This window comes from Herpailurus yagouaroundi, unplaced genomic scaffold (assembly GCF_014898765.1).
Source record: "Herpailurus yagouaroundi ecotype Mexico unplaced genomic scaffold, PumYag 182, whole genome shotgun sequence".
Taxonomy (NCBI): Eukaryota; Metazoa; Chordata; class Mammalia; order Carnivora; family Felidae; genus Herpailurus; species Herpailurus yagouaroundi.
In genome coordinates, this window is record NW_024412413.1 from 30,457,946 (window position 1) to 30,471,954 (window position 14,009).

At 38.7% G+C, this 14,009-nt stretch overlaps 1 protein-coding gene across 4 annotated transcripts in view; it reads left to right on the forward strand.

Annotated features, from left to right (window-relative positions):
- The window catches only part of ATP2B1 (ATPase plasma membrane Ca2+ transporting 1), a 131,634-nt gene that overhangs the window by 97,582 nt on the left and 20,043 nt on the right, over window positions 1-14,009 (forward strand). For all 4 annotated transcript variants that reach the window (XM_040491258.1, XM_040491257.1, XM_040491255.1 and 1 more), the window contains exons 11-15: window positions 28-269; window positions 3,085-3,322; window positions 7,923-8,102; window positions 8,773-8,860; window positions 9,740-9,846. In XM_040491258.1, coding sequence (XP_040347192.1) covers window positions 28-269; window positions 3,085-3,322; window positions 7,923-8,102; window positions 8,773-8,860; window positions 9,740-9,846 — 855 coding nt within the window. The remainder of the gene's footprint in view (window positions 1-27; window positions 270-3,084; window positions 3,323-7,922; window positions 8,103-8,772; window positions 8,861-9,739; window positions 9,847-14,009) is intronic.

Here is a 14,009-nt window from a genome sequence, read left to right on the forward strand (position 1 = left end):
TAGCTTCTAAACCTTTTTCTCTTATAGCCACCAGAGAAAGAGGGTGGATTACCTCGTCATGTTGGTAATAAAACTGAATGTGCCTTGTTGGGACTTCTTTTGGATTTAAAACGAGATTATCAGGATGTTAGAAATGAAATCCCAGAAGAAGCACTGTACAAAGTCTACACCTTCAATTCTGTTAGGAAGTCCATGAGTACTGTCCTGAAAAATTCAGATGGAAGTTATCGAATATTCAGCAAGGGTGCATCTGAGATAATTCTGAAAAAGTAAGAGTAAAATGCTTAGATGAATAAATTGCTCACTATAGTTGCTTTATGGAATACCTACTATGTTGCTATTGTTGCTATTTCATTTTTTTGTGAACATCAGGCATTTGATAGGACCTCAGAGCTTTCCAGTATATTTTAACGGTATCTAGATACTTGCCCATGGTGTTCTGCCATTTTCATACTTCAGCTTCTTTTATTTCATAGTATTTTTCTATAGGGAAACTCTGCCCATTACTTTCAATCTGGTGGACTTTATAAAGTAAACCTTGCTCTTTGTTTTTAGACATGTTGATTCCGTGGTTATAGAGGATCATGAAAAATAAAAGCCTCCTGGGAAGAAAAACTCAAGTTTACATCTTCAACGCAGCATTGTAGATAGTGAACTCGAAAAATGTGATGGATGAATTATAGATTAGTTTTTAGAACAGCAAAGCATTAAAACTAGTAGATCTTGAGAATTCTCCAATCAGGTTTCATATTTATGCTGCTGCATTGTCATATTTAAATATCTCCTGTCATTTTGAGTCATTATCTTTCTTTTTTATTGTCCTTTTACAGAGCAGTAGTTTCAGTTTTGACATTACACATTTATGTATAATTTCTCTGGTGTTTATATGTTATTACAGGTGTTGAAATTATTTTGGTTTCCTTTATTCCAGAGAGAAGTAGAGAATTTAAAACCAATTTATTTTTATTTTTTTTTATTTTTTTTTTTCAACGTTTATTTATTTTTTCGGACAGAGAGAGACAGAGCATGAACGGGGGAGGGGCAGAGAGAGAGGGAGACCCAGAATCGGAAACAGGCTCCAGGCTCTGAGCCATCAGCCCAGAGCCTGACGCGGGGCTCGAACTCACGGACCGCGAGATGGTGACCTGGCTGAAGTCGGACGCTTAACCGACTGCGCCACCCAGGCGCGCCTAAAACCAATTTAAAAGCAGCTTTGGAAAATTAAAGCTTATTTGAAATTATAACATTTAAAAAATTTTTACTTTTAATTTGCTTATGTGTAGATTATAATCCAGCATTAACCTTAATGAATACTTGACAGATTGTACTCTAACAAGTTTAAGAGACAGGTCTGTAAATAAATCACTGAAAAGGCAGCATATGACAGATAGGTACAGTTTTAGGATGAGTTCATACTCTTAAGAAGGATGTGACACTTCGTTATTTTTTAAAGAAATCTCAGAAGTAGGATTAACTTTAAGAGTCTTTTATTCCAAACATGTGGCACTTTAGAAAGGTTTTGGCATAAAGTAAGAGCATGAAGGGAAAGGAAGCCACATCAAAGGGAAGGAGGTGGGAATATGCTGGCCATATTGGGGAGGTATCTAGGTGCACAGTTCAGCTGGGTAATAATGGGTTTTGTGACACACACACCACGTAGAGCTTTCTTCCCTTAACTGTACACTTGGTTATCTGATTTCAGTATGAAAGTTTAGAAATCTGTCTCATCCATGACTTGCTGAATACCAGATAGGTGGTACAGGGAGGTTTTTGAATCAAAACCGATCAGGCTTTTTGACCACCAACTCTGCAACGGTGAAATAAAATGATGCATGTGAACCATCTAGCTAGGAGTCTGATAGATAATAAGTATACAGTAACTAGTCCTACAGTGATATTTACATTTTGTCATGGGGCTCTTACACCTTAGGCTGAGCAGTAAAAAGGAAGTGGGCCAGCTGATGTAACTGGAGTATGTTTTCCATCATCAGGGAGTAAGGTGGGTTGGGGGGGAAAGAAAGGATGGACTGGAGACATATTAATTAAAAAGCTATTACAATAGCTGTAGCTCAAAGTAAGAGCCTGAAGAAGGCAGTAGCAGGGGGAACAGAAAGAAGAGGCACCATTCAGGAGGTACCGTTCAGGAGACTGTTACAAGGACAAACAGAGGAGACTCAGGAGCTGATCATATGTAAGTGGCGAGGAAAAAGGAAGTGTTCAGGTGAGATTTAAGATTTACATTGAAATTACTGGGCTGACGTTGATGTTAATATTGAAAAGGCAGCGTTTAGACTTGCATGCAGTAGATTTAGGTGTTGGTACAGCATCTGAATGGAGTTCCCGAGCAGTGATGGAGAGCTTTGGAAAACCATCAAAACAGAAGATGTGGATTTGACAGTCACCTGCCTAGAACAGGAGGAGGAGGTCACATCACCAAGGGAGAGGAGCAGAGAAAGGAGTCATGAAAAATAAACTTTAAATAGGGAAGTACATAGTGTGACCTTTATTTACTACATAATTAAAAGTTTGTAGTTAGTGTCACTGAAATTGAAACTATTTTGGCATTATCTCTCTCCTTCCAATAGAATGCTTATTTTAACAACAAGTTATTTTTTTTCTTTCATGGTTAAAACAATATAGGTGATGAAACAACATCTCAGGTAAGGGGTTGATTGAACTTGGCTTTTTACTTTAAAAGAAGAATATTTGTGAATTTTTTTGTTAAAGTTAATGCCTCATTCTGTACCAGAATGGACAGGTGTGTCGTGTATTCTCTTCTGCCACTAGGGGTTCTTTGCAAAAATGTAAAAGCCTTGCGTTTCCAAAAGAGAAGGTTTAGAGAATATCTAGAGTAACTGATAAAGTGGAGAACTATCAAATGAGAACCATAAAAGTTTAGAACTGTTTTTGTAAAGGGGAGGGTGAAAAGTGAATGTAATTTAAGTCTGTAGAAATGCAGCATACATAATTTCTCTAAATTCCAGTTGTCAGATCCCATGATTTCTAGCCCTTCCCATTCACTTACGTGGCATTAACCATTATTTTTGTTAATTATTGATGTTTGGATTCAACATTTCCTTTTAGGTGTTTCAAAATCTTGAGTGCTAATGGTGAGGCAAAAGTGTTCAGACCAAGGGACCGTGATGATATTGTAAAAACAGTGATTGAACCGATGGCTTCAGAAGGCTTGAGAACCATATGTCTTGCGTTCAGAGATTTCCCAGCAGGAGAACCAGAACCCGAGTGGGATAATGAAAATGATATTGTCACCGGCCTTACGTGCATTGCTGTTGTGGGGATTGAAGACCCTGTGAGACCCGAGGTGGTGAACCGTTCCGTGCTCTGCATGTGCAGAATCTCTCAACCCCAGGGCGTCTAGGCACTGACTACAGCCACTTTTCTAGTAACCTTCTTGGTGTTTGTGATTTAATTTTTTTTTCTGTGTCAGTCCAAAAGGTGAAGAAAATATAGTGCTTGTGATGCATATGCTACCTATGTATAGTTTTTTTCTTTTTAAGTTTATTTATTTTGAGTGAGAGAGAGAGAGAGAGAGAGAGATGTCAAGGATGGGCAGAGAGAGAAAGGGAGAGAGAGGATCCCAAGCAGAGGATCCCTCTGCTGACAGCACAGTGCCCGATGCGGGGCTTGACCTTACACACCACGAGATCATGACCTGAGCTGAAATCAAGAGTCAGATGCTTAACCGACTGAGCCACCCAGGCGCCACCCCCCACTCCCATGTACAGTTTTTAATTACACTGCTTCCCTTGAGGATCTTACGTACTAATAGCACCATAACCTAACACAGTACCTTGAACTCAGTAGGTTTTTCCAATCATATTTATGTTGAATAATAGATGCATTAAATTATGTGCTTTCATAGTTTGTAGACCACCACTGCTCAATAGAACTTTCTTGTGATGATAGAAGTTTTCTAGATGTTGTTCAACACAGTAGCCACTCACCACGTGGGACTTACGAGTTTTTGAAGTATGGCTAGTACAACTGAAAAACAGAATTTTTAAGCTTTATTTAATTTGAATGGAAACATCTTGTTACCATACTGGACAGTATGCATCTCTAGACTTTGTTTCTCTTCTTTTCATTTTAAAGTTTAATGAGCAACTGCTGTGTGCCAGTCACTATGCTAGGGTACTATAGACATAAAGATTTTTGAGATTTGTTCCCGGCCTCAAAGAAGTCACTCTTGGGTGGGAATGAGCAAACACGTAAACAACATGAGCCCCAACTTTGTCTAAAGCAATAGCATCTTTTTATTGAATTCTTACTGTGTGCCAGATACTGTGCCACCTGCTTTACATGTATTATTTCATGTTCACCTCTATTAATTATTACTCTAATTTGACAGATGAAAAAAAGTCAAGGTGTGTAGAGGTTAGCTCTAGACCATAGAACTAATATGTTCAAATTTTGGCTTTGTCTAAAACACATGTTCTTAAAAGACCACTATGCCATATATATATATTCTTTAATATTGAAAATGTTTCTTTTTTTAAGGTTTATTTATTTTGAGAAGGGTGGGGGGGGAGAGAGAGAGAGAGTGAAAACATGAGCAGGGGAAGGGCAGAGAACGAGGGGGAAGAGAGAGAATCCCAAGCAGGCTCCTCACTGTCAGCAGCACCCAATGTGTAGAACCAGGTACTTCTTTAGGAACTAGAAATACTGCAGTAAACAAAATTGTCATGAAGTTTATATTCTAGAGAAGTAAGGAGGCCAAACAGACAAAATAATAGGTACTTAGTATGCCAAGAGAAAATACATACTGTGAGGAATAAGGCTTGGTCCCCACCCTCAAAGGCTTTATATTCTGACTGGCATGTGGGGGTAGTTGGGAGGGTGATATCAGATAAGACAATTACAAGTGTGAAAAGAGCTACAAGGGATAGGCACAGGGTGATGAAATAGGTAACTGAGAGAGACCACGTTAAGAATGTCTGAAGATAAGACATTTGTATTGAGATCTGATGGCTGAAAGTGAGCCCGCCATTTTAATAGTTGTGAGAAGAATATTCCAGGCAAACGGAACCAAAAATACAGAGAGGCCTGATGGTGAGAAAGTCTTAGCCATTTCAAAGATAGAAAGGAGGCCAGTATGGCCGGAAGTATGGACAAGAAGGGGCAGGTAGGATTATCTTTGGTCTTATAAAGACAATAAGGGTTCTGAATTGTATTCTGAAACTCAGTGGGAAGTAATTCAGGCTGGGAAGTGACATGATTTGTGTTGTTAAGAGACTATCTTGGGTACTGTGTAAGAAACAGAGGAGGTGAAGCAGGGAAGCCGGAAGATTATTGCAGTGATCGCAGGCAAGAGATGGTCATGCTTAGCACTTCACATAGTGTGGCAGGGCAGATGAAAAGAAAAGGATGATTTCAAAGTAAATGGAGGTAGAACCAATAGGAATGAATCTGTTGGGTTGGGATATACTGTTTTTGACATTGTTGAGGTGTCTGAAACATCCAAATGTATGTCATGTGGGCATTTGGACCTAGTAGCCTGAAAGTGGCCTAGGCTGGGATATCCACATGAGGGGTTCCCAGAGATCTCCTGGGGAAAGTATAGCTCTACAATTAGATGCCCTATAGAGGACAGTCTGCTTGCATAACTGGGTGATGGTACTACCGGTGGAATAAGAGAATCAGAAACAGCCTATATAGAGATCAAGGTAAATTCCATTTGGGGTTTTAGAGTTTCAAATGCTTATGAAATATACAGGTGGGTAATGTTTCCCAACCTTTGGTCAAAGGGAAACCAAAGTTTTATACATGGATTTATGCCTTAAATCTTACCTAAATGTAGTATTAAATCAGGTGTCTACAACTTTTGTCCTTTGGAAAATAACATGGCTTTTATCATGCTCTTGGCATTGAGGTTGATGGGAGAGTTTCATCTTTTTTTAAACATGTAAGTGGCACTTAATTTTTTTAGTATCACCAAATGAGATGGGTACTTTCAGACTAAAGTGAGACAACGTGATATACAACAGCTTTCTCTTGGTGGGTATTCTGGACTGTGCATTTCTGATATAGAGAATTTTGGTAAATTAGGTATCTAGAATAAATCCAGCTTTATTGCATTTGCATAGGTTCTTGAACGTGGTAATTGGCTTCTCTTCAGTTTCCTATCTCTAAAAGTGGAGGTAGTTTGTCAGCTTTGAGTGGAAGTATTTGGTGTGGTTAGTGGGCCATCAATAAATGTTAGTTTGTCCTTGTTAAATATTATTTGCCACATCTTTTTAACCTGAGAGCAGCTTCTTCCTCTTATTCGTTGTCTCCCTATTTCAAATGATCTTGGGATAGCACCCAATCAGTGAGTTCTTGGGTAGACAATCTTGAGTTATTTTTTTATCTCCAATAAGATATCCAAATATATATTACATTTATACAGCAAACCAATGTTTTCAAAATCAAATTTTGATTTCTTTTTTAAATAGAGGTATGCACTATACAAAGACACAATTTTGTGTAGATAGGCCGTGAAAGCTGCTTCCAGAGACATTACATTTAAACTGTATTTATAAAAGAAATCATAAACTGTCAGCCTGCAGAGCAAATTTAGCCTTCAGTCAAATTTCCCTTGGACCGTGTGTGTGTGTGTGTGTGTGTGTGTGTGTGTGTGTGTGTGTGTGTGTTTAAAGAGTTATGTATTGAGAGAGCATACACAAATCGAGGTTTCTGTTTTCTCTTGAAGTTGTAGGTTCTATCAATATTAGATGCTTACTCCACCATAGTGAAAACAGGCTGGAGCGGAATCTCTCTCTCATGAGGCATTAGTTTGGGGTTTGTAACTGTGAGAGTGTTTTCCTCATTTATGTTACCCACATGGCTCTGTAGGCATTTGCATTTGCATCTGCATCCTCTGCTCTAGAGGGATCAGTATGGATTTCCTGTTAGAGAAGAGTAGGGAAGGATTTTGTAGGCAAAAGGAATTGCTAGAAGCAGAGACACAGAAACAACATATAGATTATTCATCCATCAAGTTGTGTAGTAGAGGAGAATTGTAGATAAACTTGAAAACTATTCTGAGGCTCAAGTGTGATACTTTATTATACTAAGAACTTTGTGGCTTATAGTATAATAGTAGAGGAATCGTCACATAATCTTAAGAAAATCTATTAGAAGAATAATTCTGTCAAGTCTATCAGATGTTTTACAGGAGGAACAAACGTAGACAAGGATACCAGGTAGAGGGAACAAGGTGCAGGGAAGGTTTGAGGTAGAATCCACAAGATTCCCTGTCCTTTAAAGATGGATAGGATAAAGGAGATGGAAGACGTCATGATGATGGCCCTTAGGTTTCTGTTAGATACATAGGTTTAAGAAACATCATCCCCTTTTTGGACACCCAAATTCCAATGTCCACTTCTCTGATGGAATTATGAACCCAGCACTCACAATGAGGTGGGAGAAAAATGTAAATTTGAAAGTTATTAGCACATACATGACAGTTGAAGTTACAAGAGTAGGTAAAGTCATCCTTAGAAGATAAGGAGTGGGGGGAGCGGGGGGCGGGAAGTGAGCCACCCATACTATACTCTCAAGAATACATCAGCATTTTACTGTGGTGTGGTCTGGGCAGTAAACCCAGAAAGGTAGAAAGCCAACCAGAAAAGAACTGCATAATGGTTGGGGAGGGGGAGCATTTTAAGAAGGCTTTGGTAAATAAATAATGCAAACCTAAAATAGAATCACAACTGAAAATGAAACCTGAACTAGGACTGTGGCAGTAGAAGAGGAAAGAAGAGATTATTGGGAACAAGTGAAGAAATACTGAATATATTGAGATGAAATTTAAATTTTCATTATCTGTGGGACGATGCAGTAATGCATTATGCAGTGGGTTCCCCCCCCCCCGGAAATATTAATTTTCTTTCATAATATGATTTTTTTTCTGTGTAAACCAGGTACCAGAAGCAATAAGGAAGTGTCAGAGGGCTGGAATTACTGTGCGGATGGTCACTGGTGATAATATTAATACCGCTCGGGCTATTGCTACCAAATGTGGTATTTTACATCCTGGGGAAGATTTTCTATGCTTAGAAGGTAAAGATTTCAACAGAAGAATACGAAATGAAAAAGGAGAGGTAAGGATTGTTTTTTGGTTTTTGGTTTTTTTTATGTTGATAAATTTTTCATACATTAGGAATTTCATTCAACAAATAACATACTGAATATGCACCATGTGTTAGGTATCACCATGAATAAATGCAGCCTGCACCTGAAGCACAAAAACACTAAAATTTTAGGATTTCATGATCTGGAGATTTGTCCTAAAGGGACAAAAAAGAGCACTTCTTTTTTTCAGTCTAGGCCAATTTCAGAAGTGTATGTGTAAGTGAATGTGGGAGAAGGAATTTGAAAAGGTTGATAACGGAGTATATTTTAGGGCACCTCAAACTCTTCTGAGCTTTTTATACTGTGCTAAGGAGTTTTCATTTGCATAGACAGTAGGAAGATTTTCTAATTTTGATCATATACAGTAGCGGTTCTCAACCTTGAGTATGCATCACAGTGACCTGGAGAGTTTTTTAAAAACCTTGACTGCTAGGCCCCAACCCAGAGTTGTTATTTGATAAGATGATAGACTTGGTGCCTTGTTCAAAAATTTGCATTTCTGACAAGTTCCCCGGAGTTGCTGATGGTTCTGGTCTGTTAACCATACTTTTGAGAACTGCTGATACATATGCCAGATTGCTAATTGGGGAATTATAAAACTAGATTTGGGTGCATTTTAACTGTCATAAACATTTATAGATTGAGCAAGAGAGGATAGACAAGATTTGGCCAAAGCTTCGAGTACTTGCAAGATCATCTCCTACTGACAAACATACACTGGTTAAAGGTGAGTAGGTTTTACAGTTATTTCACAATTTCTTAATAACAGAAATGTGTTCTCCTTCTGAAAATAGTAATAGATACTGAATAATAGATTTATTGACTCTAGGATGTTGTCTTTTCCAATAAAGTCTAAATACATTTCCTTTTTATTTTTTTATTTCTTTTAATGTTTGTTTATTTTTGAGAGAGAGAAATAGAGCATGATTGAGGGAGGAACAGAGAGAGAGGGAGACACAATCCAAAGCAGACTCCAGGCTCTGAACTGTCAGCACATAGCCTGATGTGAGGCTTGAACTCACGAACCAGGAGATCATGACCTGAGCCGAAGTTAGACACTTAACCCACTGAGCCACCAGGCACCCTATGAATATATTTCCTATTCACACCTTTGGTTAATTGTGTTTATCTTCAGTAAAACAGGATATTGCTCCTAATGTAACCTTAGTTTCTGGACTTGGCCCTTGCCCAGCGTCTGAGCAGTTTTCATTTCTCTTTTTTTTTTATTTTTTTTATTTATTTATTTATTTTTTTAAATTTTTTTTTTTCAACGTTTATTTATTTTTGGGACAGAGAGAGACAGAGCATGAACAGGGGAGGGGCAGAGAGAGAGGGAGACACAGAATCAGAAACAGGCTCCAGGCTCTGAGACATCAGCCCAGAGCCCGACGCGGGGCTCGAACTCACGGACCGCGAGATCGTGACCTGGCTGAAGTCGGACGCTTAACCGACTGCGCCACCCAGGCGCCCCAGTTTTCATTTCTCTATGTGTGTTTGTTTCTTTTTAACTTCAGGTCTGTAAAACTGGCTGGTCAGGGTACTCTGCAGAATCATCTTATTAATTAAAGGGGATGTTTTTACAGTAAAAATATTACTTTTGTTTCAGGTATAATTGACAGCACTGTCTCAGAACAACGCCAGGTTGTAGCTGTAACTGGTGATGGTACAAATGATGGCCCAGCACTAAAGAAAGCCGATGTTGGATTTGCAATGGTAGGAACTTACCTGTTTAAGTATTCAGATATAATATACTGGCTGAGTTGTTTGTTACTAAATTGCTATTGATACTAAACTCTGTACCTCAAGATTTGAGTCAAACTATGTCTCTAAATTGATATATAAGTCTGAGTAGTTTGTAACTGCATTTATTTGATGCAGTGAAATCTGGCTAGAAGGTGACTCTTGAACACTTATAACATCATGCATTTACCTTATACTCTGCAAAATGTATATATGTATCTGTCATCTGATCTGAACCTTTCAGCAATCCTCTTGAGAGACAGGCTTTGAACAGATGAGAGAGGGAGTGTGCATGTGTGTGTGTTTGTGTGTGTGTGTGTGTGTGTGTGTGTGTCTTAAGTTAAAAATATGATTTGAGAATCTTCCACTCAACTGAAAATGTCTGTTAAAGAGTCACTGAATCATCATTTCATATATAATAGCTATAATCCTCTTTCAATTGGAAAAAATGTACTTCCCTCCCCCACAAGTCTTGGATTTAGATTTGATTATTTAAAGTGCTAGAAAATCTCAGCATTTCATTATTATTTTCTTTTACTCTAGCCATAATACTGATAGTGTACTAAGTATTTACTATAAAATTGCTATCATGAAATATATGTACTACATAAATGTTTAATGATTGATAGTAGGTTTTTCATATCTTTGAATCAATTTCTTCCTATGAACCTTCATAGCCATTGTATAGGTATTAAAGTTTTTGGGGGGGCACTTGCCCCCTCCAGGGGAATTTGTGATGGGAATTATGTGCCTCATTATCTTTCTAAAATATGGGAGACTTGAATCGCGAAGCATAGTCTGGCCCTACACGTTTCAGATACAAGATTATATATGTGTACCAATGTTTATTTGTGTAATTCGTCCCCCTGATATTTTGCTGCTAACATAGGGGTTTAGCAGAACCATCACCATGGTGACAGCCTTTCAACTGGCATGAGAGAGATGGAAAGAGGAAATTCTGTGGGTGAAGTGCTCTCAGCTGAAAGCTGTGAACCCCAAGAGCCCCACCCTACCCTGTTCCAAACTCAGTAGGGTTGGCAGCAAGTTTGTCTGAACTTCTGAAGACTTGTGAAAGGTAGATGAAGGGAGAAGGAATATTGAAGTGCCTTTCCTTTGGCTGTGGGCAGATAGGATCATTGTTCACTTTAGGAACACCGGATCACACTCTGCTGCTCTTGAGCATTTACCAGGACTCTGACTGTTACTTTCATCTGGACAGCCAGCCAGGAAGGCTTTTGCAGTGCATTTTAAAAACTAAAAAGCTTTCTTCCCAAAACTTCAGTGTTTAAGGCAGATGCTAAGAGGTTTCAAAACATACAGGTAAATATAGTATTACAGATAGAACAGTACAGTGGCTGCTTTGTTTAAGCCCAGAAAGTTTTAGGCCCATTGTACCGCTTATTCTTTTTAAGTTAGCACATCAGACATCTAAATCTATTTTAAAAAGACAGAGGAAGAATGACTTCAACTTGAAAGCACTTTTGTTCAGTCAAGCTTAAGTTTACTTTGTGTATTTATTCAGTTTTTCAATCTTATATTTTATTTCAACGTTTATTTATTTTTGGGACAGAGAGAGACAGAGCATGAACGGGGGAAGGGCAGAGAAAGAGGGAGACACAGAATCTGAAACAGGCTCCAGGCTCTGAGCCATCAGCCCAGAGCCCGACGCGGGGCTCAAACTCACGGATCGCGAGATCGTGACCTGGCTGAAGTCGGACGCTTTAACCGACTGCGCCACCCAGGCGCCCCTCAATCTTATATTTTAAAACTGAAAGACAAAATTATTTGGCTTGAGTTTTTAATAGATACCCGCAAGAAATGACTATTGATTAGTCCTTTTTAAATTTGTCTCTTACTTTGCAGGCAGAAATAGCCATTTTAGAATACTATCTGTGTATTCTCCCTCTCTGTCTCTCTCTCTATATATGTACATAATATGTATGTATATCTATATATATACACACGTATATATGTATATATATGTGTATGTATGCGTATTTATATATGTATATATAATGTATATATACACACACACACACTATACATACTGATATTTAGAAAATTCAACATTAAAAAAAATTTTCAACATTAAAGTGACATTTACAAAAGGACTCTAAGTACATTATTAGCTTGCGGGGCACCTGGGTGACTCAGTCGGTTAAGCGTCCGACTTCAGCTCAGGCCATGATCTCATGGTTTGTGAGTTGGAGCCCCACGCCAGGCTCTGTGCTAACAGCTCAGAGCCTGGAGCTTGCTTTGGATTCTTTGTCTCATTCTCTCTTTGCCCCTCCCCCGTTTGTGCTCTAGTGCTCTATCTCTCTTTGTTTCTCAAAAATAAATACAATATGTACTTAAAAAAAAAAAAAAGTACATTATTAGCTTGCAAAGAAGTCTGACTTTTTCCTCTATTTAGCCATGCCCCATAGATTCCTTAAGATTGCAAGCCTCCGTGGTACATTTAAAATATGATTATATTATTTTATTATATTACATTATTCTTACCAAAATTCACTTTACCATAACATACCGATATTTCTGTCCTCAGAGTCTGAGTACCATGATGTATTTCTATAACCAAATACATCTTTGGCAGTAAAATCTTCCCTAAGGTAATTAAGATCCTGTCTTTTTAAACTTTGGATTAATAAAGGATTTGTTTGTTTATTCTCCAAACATTAAGAAGCCATTTTCAGTATTCTGGTCCAGAAACATTAGAGATGAGTAGTTGCCTCCTGAAGGTTCAGCAGGCAGAGAAATAAATAATCAGAGCATGGTGGCACCAAGTGAAGGCCCAGACACAACACGCGGAGTGCTGCAAGGAGGAAGACTCTGCCTGGAGCGACTGGGAAAGGGTTTCTGAAAGAAGCGCCAACTGGAGTTGAGGGAGAGAGAAGAGGAGGTGCGGAAGTACAGCCCAGAGACCCTCAGTGGGGCTACAGGGAGTTTAACTTGACTAGAAGAGGGTGTGTGCTCTTGGGAGGCAATGGACTATGAGGCCAGGCTGATTGGGGACCCAAAAAGGGCCTTAAATGCTGAGAAAAGAGCGTTCGTTCTTTCATCCGGTAGACCAGCCCTTTCCCGAGCAGACTTCCAGCAGAGTGAAGGAAGCTTGGAGACTCACAACACAGGTGCACGACTCAGAGAAGCTCACAAAAAAGCTGTTTGTTTAACTTTTTCTGAGGGAAGTTTCCCAAACTTACTTGACTATGGAACTCATTTTTATTTGGACACAAATTAACATCTCAAAATTACTCTTTAAAGTTTGAAGGATTCTGAACAAGGGCATGGTGAGGTTTGTATTTGTACAAGACGGGGGTGCCGAGAAACAGGGAAACCTATAGGGCTCGGATGTTTTAGATACCGTTCACGTTCCAAGTCAAATATTCCAGTTAGAAGCTAGAGACTCAAATTTTAAATTAAGATGGTTTCCCCTTGAATATTTTTGAGAAAAGCTTATTTATCAAACAATATATGCATTTAAAAAGATCACTTCGTAAGATTTACTACTTAGGTCCCCAGTGATAAGTAATATTCCAGCTCATTTTTTTGATGAAAGGAAACCGACTAGTTTAGCTGTTTGTTTCTCTTAGTTGTTTGCGTCCACATATCTAAATGACATGATGGTGCTTTTTTGTTTTCTTAAGCACTGGCTATTGACTTTTCGCTAAGGAAGGTGCAGATGTAGCACTTTTATGGGCTCACCAGGCACACACCACAGTCACTTCCATAACTGCATACATGCACACTACCTATCGTATCACTCTTCCCCCAGAGTTAGAGCATGATTTCAGATAGATCAGCATATTGATCAGCATTGTGATTGTAAATGCTGATCCAAGCTGAGCCGTGTGGCCTACTGATAAGTCTTACTTGCTTGCACAACTTTTTGTATTCCCTATAAATTATCTTTTTCATTGACTTTTTTAAATCTTTTTTTTTTAATTTGTTCACTCTTGCTTTTCTGTGTACTCCAACACCAATTCATCATCAAATTCTCCTTTCTTTACGTCAGAATCATCTGGCACTTTTACATTTTTACCTTCTTAGAGCCTCCTCTCCCAGACCTTCTGACATGCTTCAATGTGGACTGTTGGCTAGGCCTGCGACCCAGCTGTCTTGTTTTCTCCGTACCTGAG